At 40.6% G+C, this 13,799-nt stretch overlaps 1 protein-coding gene across 1 annotated transcript in view; it reads left to right on the top strand.

The window, feature by feature from the left end:
* The window catches only part of doc2a (double C2-like domains, alpha), a 78,959-nt gene that overhangs the window by 41,762 nt on the left and 23,398 nt on the right, over window positions 1-13,799 (top strand). The window contains exons 6-7 of the mRNA XM_031297161.2: window positions 5,099-5,225; window positions 5,363-5,422. Coding sequence (XP_031153021.1) covers window positions 5,099-5,225; window positions 5,363-5,422 — 187 coding nt within the window. The remainder of the gene's footprint in view (window positions 1-5,098; window positions 5,226-5,362; window positions 5,423-13,799) is intronic.

Genomic DNA, 13,799 nt, shown 5'->3' with positions numbered 1-13,799 from the left:
ACTGTTTCTGATCTTGTTCTCTTTCATGTAAACACACATACACACACACACATCCATCAGCTGGGTTTCAAGTGCAAGATAATCAGCCGTGTGTCATATGCAGAAATGTGCCTGTTTTTTCAATGAAGTCTGGCGTGAAGAGCTCGACACATGTTGACATGTTTCCACCCTTTAATCAATTAATGTTTCTATTATTGACAGCACACAGAAGGCGGCAGGGGGGGCATCCGTAATCAAAAGAAATGTGAAATAACATATTTACTCTCAATCAAAAGAGCCCCAATTTAAGTCGGAAAACACACAAACCTCCTCTGCAAAGATCTCAACAGCTCATCCTATATCGAGTAAAAATAACATTCGTTTGTTTGAAAAAATATTGTTAGGGAGGAACAATTAAACAGCACCTTGACATGTGTCGCTATATGTTTTGTGGTGGCATGATGAAGGCTGTCATTGTTCTGTTTTTTAGACCAGGGTGTCAAACATGCAGCCCTTGGGCCAGAACCAGCCCGCCAAAGGATCCAATCAGGCCATGACTTTGCAAAGTGTGACAATTGCAGAGAAGTAATCAATTCAAATTCCAAATGGAGGTTCAGGAAAAAGATGCATTGATTGTTTTCAATATTTAACCCAAAGCAAAATCTTTCAGGAACCTAGGCGAGGGTTAGTCTCGCTTTGCCAGACCTTCGTCCACAGTGCTGCGGAGGAAGGTCTGGCTGGTCCACACAGCATTCCTGGATGGGAGTAAAACATGCTATGGTTTATTGGCATTTCTTCAAACCAATCCCAATCGTCTTGGGCGGTGCTAAGCCCCGGACGGACCCACGGTGCCTCTGCTAAATAGCCTCGGGAAGGAACTTGTGTACGTTCAAAAGTAGTTTTAATCGTGCAACAGAAAACTCAGATTGGACAAATAGTCTAGCTAGCTGTCTGGATTTACCCTGCAGAGATCTGAGGAGCAGTTAACCATAGTCCTCATGAATCCACCGGAGGTTAGAACGCCAACACAAAGGAAAGAGGAAGGGGACGGACATCCGGTTGAACCTCCGGCGGCACTGGAGCAATCCTGGAAGAGGAACGTTGTTGATATAGACTAATATTCAAGTGACTAGCAGTGGTGGTTCTAGCTTTAGTCTCAGAGAATGAGATGTGACCGAGAAGACCCAATCAGGAGGAGAAACATCGGCGTAGGTGTCGATGTTGCCAAAGGTCTCCGTTCGCTTCCGTTGAGACTGCAACACAACCCCGAAGATTCCAAACCAAAACGGCCCGGAAACACCAGAGCAGGGGGAATGAGAGGGGGGAATGCCAGAGCATGGGGAATGAGAGGGGGAAACACCAGAGCAGGGGGAATGAGAGGGGGAAACACCAGAGCAGGGGGAATGAGAGGGGGACATGCCAGAGCAGGTGACGGACATCCGGCCAAAAAAGAGGGACATCCGGCGGAATTTCCGGCGGCACTGGACAAATCCCGGAAGTGGAACGTCGAGTGGTGGCACCTGGGGAGAGTCTGCAGGAGGCGGGACATGACTCAGCAGATTGGGAGCGTGCCTATGTTCCCACAGCCCTATGTTCCCACATTTCTTAGAATTTTTTCCAAAATTAGGCCCTATGTTCCCACATTTCCTTTTTCATACATTTGTATCAGATTCAGTGAAAGTTAGGCCCTATGTTCCAACAGTTCCCACATTTCTAAGATTTCTTTCCAAAATTAGGCCCTATGTTCACACATTTCCTTTTTCATACATTTGTATCAGATTTTATCCCCCTAACCCTAACCCTAAAAAATGTTGTGGGAGGATAGGGCTTAAATTGAAGGGAAATGTAGGAACACAAGACCTAATTTTGAAAATGTCCTAGAACTGTGGGAACATAGGGCTGTGGGAACATAGGGCTGACCCCAGCAGATTAGCCCACCGTCACAGAGAAGGTTCCTTATTCGGTCATCAACAACAGAGTCTCTCGCTGTTCCTTGAATCTGTCGGCTCTTACCGACTTTTTCACTTTTGGATGTTTGTTTTCTGCCGGTTTGGCTACAGCTGCCTGATAGAAATGTCATCAACACGGCCACTCGCTCGCTGCGAGTTCTCCGGACAACCAGCAGCTCTGTTCACTCTTCGGACCCTGTCGGACATTACACAGAGTTTGTACTCTGGAGCTGGCGGGGTAAAGACCGTTTAATGCATAGACTGTTAATATTAATGGACAAAGCATCCGGTTCGGCTAAGTATGCGGAAGATGCCTTAAACCTGCATTCTTTCTGAATTCCAGCAGGGGGAGACACGTGCGGTTGCAAAAGGAGGTTGGTTTCTGTAGAAGTCTATGAGAAAGTGACCCACTTCTCACTTGATTTATTACCTCAGTAAACATTTTCATAATGAGTTTATGGTCTCAAACGCTAGTTTTAAGTCTTCTGCAATACAGAATGATGTTAATTTTTTGAATTATGGTCTCGTTGATTTTAAAATCAGCGATAAAGCAGGGGGTGTTTTAGGGCGTGGCTATGATGTGATTGACAGTCCGCGGCCTGTCTTATATGTAATATAACTATGGGACGAAGATATATTCAAAATAGGGCTGTCAGCATTAACGCGATCATCGCGCGCATGTGATTAAAGGTTGAGCATAATGCGTTAATATTTGTAAATCTTACTAATCGCATGCCGCCATTTATTCATTTATTTTCACTTCACTCAGCTTTGCGTCGTGCCTAACAGGCTACTATTTTGCCGTACTTCCTCGTAACACATCCTGCTACTGCAGGAATAGCAACGCGGATTTCGGTGCCTCATTCTGGTGCCACTGATATACCTGCACTTCTCTCTGATGCTCTGAAACAGACGTTACAGGCAACAGAAACATTGCTGCACGTGACGCTAGTTAACACTATACTCGACAGCAGCTAACGTTAGCCTACCGCTAGCTAGTAGCTGAATTAAACACGGTTACAATGCTGACAGGTAACGCTAAACGGTGTAAAGTTTGTCTGTATTTCACTGTAGAGGATTCCGACACCAGGATGTAACTATCTGCAGCTGCTGTTGTCGGAAAAACACAGATGGTGCGTTCAATGAAACTGGTAATTTACAGCCTCGTGGTGCATTCAAAGTTGTTGTTAAATGCCCTTTTCCCATCTGGTGGTTGTTTTTGTCATTCAACAGCTATTTACTAGTGAAATAAGTTGTTATAGTGATTACATTATTATTAAACATTTAATTTTGACGATATGGCCTTAGCAATAAACAAGCCATTCTTTAATGTTGCCAACTGTTTAGTACCCTTCTTTTTATCAGTTCAGGCACCGTTAAGGCACCAGTACCGTTTTAAAAGTACCGCTTTAGCACCGCTATCCAAACCAAACAATACCCAACTCTAATATTGACTCTAGATTCAAATGTGTGACTAGATTAAATATATAATAAACAAATACAAATCTTAAAATCAAGTTCATAGAGTCATTTTCTTTGCATTCATTTGATTCCCAATCAAGATACACTGGTAAGAATTGCTTTCCATTGTTAATATGTACTTAAAAACAGTTCTGAAATGCAAAATAATAGAATTTTAATCATGTGATAAAACATGCGATTAATCGCGATTAACTATAGAAATTCAATGATTAATCGCGATTAAGAAAATGTAATCATTTGACAGCCCTAATTTAAAACCTAGCGAAGCTAAATCTTACCTTGAATTATGTAGGCTAGCCTTCAGCAGCTGTTGTATCCAGATTGCCAGTGAAAGTGTTCTAACATAACATAGAGTGTAAGCAGCGTTGCCAACTCTCAGCTAACGTCACAGTGAGATACCGCCCAATAGTCTATGGCTCCTCCCTCACGTCTAAAATCATCACATCCGCAACCAGGATGGCTGCTACCGTAACAGCAAACTCGACGACTCATAACAGATCTCCACCAACCAATAGGTGACAACCGAATCAGACATTTGCGTTCTCACATACAGCTTCTTGGGGGAATGTTAGAGAATGCTGCAGTGCATCTGTGAAAGGAGCTTATGTAACAGTGTTTTCTCAATATGTTAGTCCTTTTCTGTTTTTCTCACTTTTTCCCCCAAAGATTTTTTTTTTTTACTATGTTTTTGTTGCTTTTTCAACATTGTAGTTATTTTCAACTTTTGTCGTTTTTATTTTACAATTTTTTTTCCCACAATCTTGTCCCTTTGTCCAACGTTTTGGTAGCTTTTTCTCATTATTTTTAACTTTTCTATCCTGCATATACCGCGGGCCGGCCCTGCTGTGTGACACACACTTCAAAAAAATGAATTTGAGTCTGACATGCTCATGTCTGCGTCTCAAGTATTCTGTCTGAGTAGAGAAAAGATCTCCCTAAACAACGCCTGTGCAATAAAAGTCACACTTCCAGGCAGCAATTATTTTTCCTCTGAAATGTTTGTCACAGCGAGATATTGTTATATTCGGGAGAGACGCTTCACTGCTCCCTCAGACAGCATCCAGGTTCCTCTGAGGATTCTTCACACACACACACACACACACACACACACACACACACACACGCACACAGCTTTTAAACAAGAAAAGACTTTCTCTGTTTTATCCGCCAGGGTGTGTGTGTGTGTGTGTGTGTGTGTGTGTGTGTGTATCTGAGAGGACATTTTGTGGAGAGTTGGGACTTTATTTCAGCAAAAATCTGTCCGGTCATGAACGACAAGAGACAGTTTTGTTTGAACTTTACCATGAATTATCCATATGATATGAATATATATCATTTTGGTACTTCTTTCACAATTTTTTGAAGTTTCTTTTCTCCAATGATTTTGTCGCTTTTCCAACATTTTGGTCGCTTTTGGTTCCTCTCTCCTCTCCTTATTTCCTTGTGTTTCCTCACATTGTTTCCTCTGTTTGTTCCTTCTCTCCTCTCCTTATTTCATCTTACCTCTCCTCTTACCTTGTGCCATCTCTCGTATCCTGCCCTCTCCTGTTCTCTCTCTCTCATTTCCGTCGTTTCCTTTTCTTCTCTTTCCTTGCGTCATCTCCTGTTTTCTGTCCTCTTTCTTTGCTCCCTGTCATCTCCCGTTTCCTTGTTTCCACTCTCACTTCCTTGTCCCCTCTCCCGTCCAGGTTGACCGTGTGTGACGAGGATAAGTTGACTCATAACGAGTTGATCGGAGAGTCCCGGGTTCCTCTGAAACGGGTGAAACCGAACCAGACCAAACATTTCCACACCTGCCTGGAGCACCCGCCCCCGGTAACACACACACACACACACACACACACACACACACACACACACACACACACACATGCACGCACACACAGACACGCACATTATTTTTACTGCAGTAAAGGATCTGAATACTACAGATTTCCCGTCTCTGCTTTCAGCTCCCCTCTCCAACCGCCATGGGGGAAGCCCTGCGAGGAATCTCCTGCTACTTACGAGAGGTAAGACTCCACCCGTCATTAAGAGTTCTCTCAAATCTCTAGTCCACTTCATTTGGTCCGGACCAAAGGCAAAAACATCTCCATCGTTGCATTGTTCTGTTGTTTGGGTTCTTTTTCACACACCACAGTGTTTGCTCTGTCCAAATCAGTTGATGAGCTGGTGAAAAAATATGGTGCAAGATGATAAAAAAAAGACCCTAAATTAATACAATGTTCAAAAAACGCTCAAATTAATTTTTTTGATAAAACAAAAATACAACAAAAACAAAACATGTAACTTCCGTCTTTGGGTTTCAACTGATAAAATTAATTGAACACAGACTTTTTCATCCTTCAATCCAATCGGGATAACGGTAAAAGGAATAGCCAAAAAACGGGCTGCTTTTGATTGAATTTACCCCTTTGCTCTTCTGTCTACATCGCAGGATGCATATAGACATATATTGTGAGGGATTAGTGTGAAAATACAGTCTGTGAAATTGCCCTGGAAGACTTGAAGGTGCCACAGCCCATCACAGCTCGGCCCAGCACCCTTTACAAACCTGCCTGCAGGATTTAAACGTCCTTGATGTGTCCCACGGCTGGCTGGCTTTATGTCCCATTTCCAGAGCTGTGAGGATGGTTTAGGAGGGATTAGGAGGATACTCACTGACCTCAGGGTTCAAATGACAGAAAAAGAAGTCTACAAACGACACAAATAGACATGCAAAACATCCACAAAGGCAGGTAGAACCTCTAAAAAGACCTAAAATTACGTCAAATGTCAAAAAAGTCAGAAAAAAATTGAAAAAAGCGACAAATTTGACTAAAAAGATGCAAAACAGCCGCAAAGAGATGCAAAAATAAACATTAAATGGTTAAAAAATGTATATATAACGACAACTGAAGACCAAAATGACAACAAAGAGACGCTGAATGACTTTATACAAAAACGAGCAATAAACATAAATATACCGAATAAAAGCGACTCAAAACAACCACGAAGAAACATAGAACGAAAAATAGAGGCAATACAACTACAAGGGGATGCAAGATGATCACAAAGAGACGCTAAATTGTGAGGATAGTTTAGGAGGGATTATGTAGATACTTGGTGCCTTCAGAGTTCAAATAAATAACCGAAAATAAGTCATTTTTATTTTGAAAAATGCCAGAAATTGACCGCAAAGAAACGTCAAACTTCTAAATATCATACATTGTGTTTTATTCCTGTGTGAGTTGTGTACTTTGTCTTTTATTGAATCTTTTGTACGGCACTTTGGTCAACTTTGGTTGTTTTAAAGTGCTCCATAAATAAAGTTTGAGTATTTGACTGACAGATGCAAAATGACCACAGAGAGAGCCACAATTGTGAGGAAAACTGAGGATGGTTAAGAGGGATACCCAAATAAATAACAGAAAATAGAAAGAGAAAAAACAGAGAAAGAAGTGTGAATGCAGCCTCGCTGAAATGCCGCCGTGAATGTTGCAAAGCTGTCTGCGTGGCAGGTAAATAGAGTTAATAAATAAAATATTCATCCGGCTGCTGCAGACCGGGTTATACGCTCTTTAATTTCTGGCTGGAGGCTGTTTTGTTTGGATCAAAGAAGTTTAATCATTAATTATGAATATATAATGTTTCCTCAAGGTCCTGATTAGTTTTTCCGTCCGGTGTTCATTACCTGTCATCATCTTCAAGCTAAATGAAACCTTGGTCCAGAGCCAAACACCACTAAAAATACAGAAATCATGGATTACAAATCTACCACCATTTCATCCTGGAATATACAATGTTTAAAACCGCCGGCCTTTGGGACTAAGAGCAGAAACCCAAACTTCATCAAACAAATCGCCAACACAGACATCATCGTCCTACAAGAGACATGGCACAGAGGAGACGGTCCCACTGGCTGCCCTTTAAACTACTACTAGGTCCTGAATAGTGTAGAAATATTTTATTAACAAAATGTGTGCATGTGCTTGTTGCAAAAGAGCTGTGTTAGTCATTGAGGATGTGGTTAAAAGTACTCCGGGTGACCTCTGATGCACAGAAAGTTAAGCTTAAGTCATACAAATAGTTTAGGCTTTTATGGCATAGAGGTGCGTTGTTTGAAGGTTGCGAGAATGGAAGAGGAAGTTGCACCACACAGAGGCCCCGACCTTGGCGTGTGTGTGTGTAAAGTAACAGTTTCTGCCTAAGAAACAAGAAGAAAAGCATGAGGGAGAGAACAGATCGGGGCAATTTGGTGGACCAGCTCTGACTTCATGTCTGTCGCTAGGGAAACTTAGTCTCTGTTAGTGAACCCACAGCTGTGTTGTAACTCATATGCTGGACTCAGTAAACTTTGCTTAACTGAACGCTTCATCTCAGATTGATCCTTGTGTTCTGGTAAACTTAAGTCCGATGAAAGAAGGCTCGGTAACAGTTAAACAAATACACTGACAAGTAATTTAACTTGGGACTTGATTTAGTTATTAACTTGGTAGATATATTTTTTAACTTTGAACAGAGCCAGGCTAGCTGTTTCCCCCTTCTTCCAGTCTTTATGCTAAGCTAAGCTAACCCTGCTTCCAGTCTTTATGTTAAGCTAAGCTAACCCCCAACTCCAGTTTCGTTTAACACACAGACATGAGATAGAAATCCATGTGAACATCTCTCTCTCATAAAGAAAGAGACGGAAAGAAAGAAACTGAAAGAACTTTCTTTTTGTCTTTCAAGAGAGACTGAATGAAAGACAGAAATAAAAGGACAGTGAGAGGATTTCACAACATGTTAAGAGGTGATTTATCTTGTTTTCTCGAGAGAAATGTTTAGATTATCTGGATCAAAGTGATCGAATGTTTGTGTCCCCCATCAGACTGAAAACAGCAGTCGAGTGGAACTATTATCTGAGTTATTAAACGCCTCTAAGTGGGATCATCTCCAGTAAATTAAACCGCCGTCAGATGAAACTACTTCTCATTTTCCCCTGACGACTCGCGGCCCTTTTTAAAGACCTCTGCAGAGTCTGAACTGCAGGATACAACATCTCGAGTCCCCGGAAGTCATTTGGTTTCATATCTCAGCCAATAAAGAGGCATACTTTCATTTATTCCTGGCACAGGTTTACTTTTTTCAGAGCACTATTTTTTAATGAAAACATAACATCAGGATTTTTTATTTTCTTACTAGATGCGGATCTTTTCCCTCTATTTTCATAGCCCAGAAGTTATTTATTGCTGTCGGGGTGAAAAGACCATTTCACACAATATATAAAAAAGGTGCAGTTTGACAATAGTTACCAACGTGCCTTTTAATCTGAGACGTGAAGTGTGACTTGCTTTGGTACTTGTTGGTCTTGATTTAGCTTTTGACTTGGGACTCAACTCGATGTCCTGCTGATTTTCTTATTCCTCACACGGATTGATTTTGACAGGGGAGCGTGCCTGTGTTCCCACAGCCCTATGTTCACACAGCTCAATGTTCCCACATTCCAATGTTCCCACAGCCCTATATTCCCACAGCTTAATGTTCCCACAGCCCTATGTTCCCACAGCCCAATGTTCCCACAGCCCTATGTTCCCGCAGCCCTATTTTCCCACATTTCTAAGATCTTTTTCAAAATTAGGCTCTGTGTTCCCACAGCGCTATGCTCCGACATTTCTAAAAAAATTTCAAAATTAGGCCCTATGTTCCCACAGCCCTATGTTCCCACATTTCTAAGATTTTTTTTCAAAATTAGGCCCTATGTTCCCACAGTTCCCACATTTTTAAGATTTATTTCCAAAATTAGGCCCTATGTTCCCACATTTACATTTTTATAAATTTGTATCAGATTTTATCCCCCTTTCTCCCAATTTGGTAGCCAATTACACCCAACCTATTATCCAGTAGCAATGGACTACAGATGGAATGTAGCTTTTAGCTAAATCTGGTGCGTCCATCTCTTGGTTTATTGCAAACATTTCATGTAAGTGCACATTGGATTAGGGTTAGGGTTAGCCTAACCCATAGGGCCTAATTTTAAGAAAAATCTTAGAAATGTGGAACATAGAGCTGTAGGAACATAGGGCTGTGGGAACATAGGGCTGACCCCTTTGACAGAACAGAATTGGAACAAGGCCGCTGCTTTCAATTTGTGTTTTGTAGGTGAAACCTGTAACTAAACTTTTCTGTTTGTTTCTGACTTTTTTTTGGAACCGTTTCCAAAGCAACAGTCGCCCACCGGGTGCCACAGAGCGGCGTCCGTCTCCTGCAGCGTGTTGTCCCGGGTGTCTGACACTCGTTTTCAGGAATTAAGACTTTAGGGTCCAATTAAACGCTTTAAAGATTAGTTCAGATTCCTGTGTTCAGGTGTATGTGACGCAGGTACAGTTGTTAACTCTGTGTGGCTCATTAACTGGCTTTCACCTCGGCAGCCGTACAAACGTTTTAACTAAACACAAAGGTGTTTTCTTGTTGGTGAAACCCCTCCGGTGTTTTCAGCCAGCTGTCCGTGTTGTTGTGAGAGACGGGAGCTTTACTTAATGACTCAGCTTCAGTCTTTGTGTGTGCTGGCTGTAAAACACACAAACAGCAGCTCAGACGGATTCTCTGTATGTAACGGACGACATTGTTTCACCTCCTTTTGAGAGGAAGGCTCTAATTACTACACTACCCATGGGCCTGGGCTGCCATAGAGAAGAGAAGTCCCTCCCCTTATTCTTATTCTTTATTTTATAAAGGACAAGACACATTAATCAACATTTCTGTAAATGTGCCAGTGTTAGCCAGCCGGCTAATTTTCAACTGTAGTCCTTTGGCCAGATGATTTTAGACCAGAACAACAGGATATAGCAAGACATTAATACAGGTTAAACTACAGACAATAATCAACAAGACACCATACAAACAGCTAGAGCAACAAATAAGCTTTTTCAGTAAGCCATGCAGAGCTACAGAAAGCAGCAAGACATTAGCACAGTTACACATCAGCAGTATCCCCATTCAGTATAATAAGCCATGCAAGCATCAAAACACAGCCAAGCAGCACAGACACCATTCAACCATGCAAAGCAAGAACAAGCAGTAATAAAATGATAAAATAGGCTATATCACTCATGAGGGAGGCGTTAATACAGCACAGTATAATGAGATGGTAGAATAGTTAAAATACATGTTAACTTTTCATATATACCCAAGGAATGCAGAGCGGGCTATATTTGACATCAAACATGTTAGCAACAGGTCAGCAGTGATAACAACAATAATATAAAATTACCAGGAGATTAAAAATGTTCACAAGTCTAACTTTTCCAAGAGCCAGGCCTTGAGACTTTGTGTGGTATAGTATATGGTAGACAGTGCAGTTTCTTATTTCATTTGGTAGAGTGTTCCACCTATTAGAAGCTCTAACCGAAAAGCATGATTGACTAAAAGAGCTGGACCTGTAAGGGGTTACACAGTCCCTTCTCAGAACAGACCTAGTGGTTCTATGTTTAGAATTTTTTTGCTTAATAAAAGTATTGAGTGGTGGTGGAGCTTTGCCATTCAGGATCTTGAACATTAGGCAGGTGTCATTGTATTTGATTTGATTTTCTCAACTAAGGATGGCATATTTGTTAAGGATTTTACAATGGTGATAAGTATTGCGTTTTCTGTCTAGCACTTTAAGGTCCTGTTTATACAGAGAGAGAACAGGCTGTATCTTTTGCTTGCGTCCAGCTTGTCATACAATATAGTAGATGGGGGGGTGATCATTGCATCCAGATATAATTTTGCTGCTGAACTTGTTAGGCAGCTTCTTATATACCTAAAATTGGCTAGATTGTATTTAGTTATTCAGATTACTTTTTTCACTTGTTTTTTGAAAGACAAGGTGGAGTCAAGGATGATACAGAGATATTTGATATGAGAGACAACTTGAATATCCTCACCAGACACATAGACTTTGTGATCACAGTCAGATGCGGAGTGTGTCTTTGTAAAAAAAACATGCAGACAGTTTTCTTTACATTTAGACACAGGTGAGAATGTTCAAGCCATGTATTTACATTTGCCAATGTTGCGTTAAGTTTAGAAGCTGCTTCTTCTTTGCGTTTGCATGGACATATATTATAGTATCATCTGCATACATCTGAACTTCACACCCTGTACAAATTGATGGCAAGTCATTTACGTATAAGCTAAACAAGAGAGGTCCTAAGATGGAACCCTGGGGCACACCCATCTCATTGATCATAAAAGGTGATGTTTCACTACCCACCCTTACACACTGAACCCTATCGGCAAGATAGGACTTCATCCAATTCAGCGAGTTAGAGGCAAAATTATAATTGGCTAATCTAGTAATGAGTATTTGACGATTAACAGTGTCAAATGCCTTTTTAAAATTCAGGAATATGGCCCCAACGACACCTCCTTTTTCCAGTTTAAGTTTGATGTTCTGCAAGAGGAAGCAATTTGCCGTCTCAGTGGAATGGTTTACTCTAAAACCAAATTGCATTGGATGCAGTGTGTAAGGGCTAGTGTTGAGATAGGTGGACATTTGTTCAACAACACATTTCTCTGCAATTTTTGAGACAACTGGTAAAATGCTAATAGGCCTGTAATTGCTCACAACAGTTGGGTCCCCTGATTTATAGACTGGAACAACTATGGCTGACTTCCAATCTTTCGGAAATTTCCCTTCTCTAATTGAAGCCTTTATTAACATTGTTATTGGCTCAATTAAGGTATCTGCATGGCTTTTTAAAAGCATTGTGTCCAGTCCAATAATATCCTTAGATTTGGAATTTTTAAGAGAGTTCAGAGTTGTTTTTACTTTAGATTCAGTGACATCTGTTAGGGAGAAGACCGTTTGAGAGACATCTATAGATGGTAAATCTTGAGGTGTAGGATAATCACAGTTTACTATTACCTTAACATAGTTCACAAAGTGAGAGTTAAGGAGAGTTGCTGTTTCTACAGCTCCTTTTACCAGGGCACCATTGTCATTAATTTCAAGCTGTTTTGTTATGTCATTAGGCAGTTTTTCCAGTTAGTTTTTTTTAAATTGTCCAAAATTGGTTTGGGATTTCCCTTAGCTTCCCCTATCAGACTAACAGAGAAATTAGCTTTGGCAGCTCGGATGTACCTTGTTACCTTATTTCTAAGTGAAGTGAAAATGTGTCTTTCATTCAATAGTTTAGTCTTCAGAGTGGTTCGCAGGGCAAGGTCTCTCTTTTTCATTAGAGTCCATATATCACCATTTATCCAGGGCAGAGTATATTAACAGTCACCTTTAACTTTACTTTTCTTTAGAAATTGTTCTGTTGTATTTTGAATTGTGGATAAAAACACATGGGTGTCAGCATCCACATTTGTGTCAGACAGTAATTCATTCCAATTAATGTTCTTAATTACATTTTCATAATTACGTAATTCACTCTTAGGTATTCTACATTGGCTGCACTTTGCGTTTGATGACATATATGCCTGTTTTTTTGTGAGTTTCTAACTAAGAGGATTATATGATCTGATAGACCTGTGATCATGTTGAAGGATTTAATTACTCTGTCTGGTTTGTTGCTAAAAATTTGATCAATTTGTGTTCTGGATGATGGAGTTATCGTAGTCGGCTCCTTTACTAACTGCCTGAGATCAAATTTATTTGTGATTTGTTTCAGTGACTTTTTAGCTGACTTATCATCCCAGTTTATATAAAAGTCACCCATTATAATTACTTCCTTCTCTGAGCTGCATTCTCTTAGTATAGCATTTAATTTATCAAAGAATACAGATTTTGCAGAAGGTGGTCTATATAAGCCAATAAGAATAAAACACATTTTTGGTGACAGTGTTATGTTTAAACAAATACATTCAATGTCATTCTCAGCCGAATATTGGATCTTTTTGCATGATATTTGATCTTTAATATAAAACAACAAACCTCCATCTCTTCCCCCTACTACTTTCCTAAAGACATTATAGCCATGGATAGACAGGGCAGAAGATGGGGAGTTTTTATGAAGCCATGTCTCCGACAAACTCTAAAAATCTAGGTTAGAATCTGCAAGAAGATGTTTAATTTGTTCACTTTTTGGGATAATGCTGCGAATATTCAAGTGCCCCCCAAGCAGACCTTTAGGTTTAGCACCAGGATCCCGCAGTACTTTAGCATTGTTAACAGTTTGAAAGAAGTTCAGTCTTCGTAGTTTCTTAATAGCTGGATTTAGTCCTGTGATTTTCAGTAGCTGATTTGGTTGAGCTACGCTGCTGTTGTTAAGGACACTTGATGAAGTTTTATTTGAACAACCATTTGAAATTCTGAGAGTGTTGTTAGTTGGCCAACGGTTACTTGACCAGCCACGGGAGTTGACTTGTCGCTTGGGATGAATTGAGCCTGCAAAGTTGGACCCAGCGGTCCGTGGATCATTCACAATGGTCGACCCCGAGAAT

This window comes from Sander lucioperca, chromosome 2 (assembly GCF_008315115.2).
Source record: "Sander lucioperca isolate FBNREF2018 chromosome 2, SLUC_FBN_1.2, whole genome shotgun sequence".
Classification (NCBI taxonomy): Eukaryota; Metazoa; Chordata; class Actinopteri; order Perciformes; family Percidae; genus Sander; species Sander lucioperca.
Note: the sequence above shows the minus strand (reverse complement) of the source record. Positions and strands in the feature narration are given on the sequence as shown.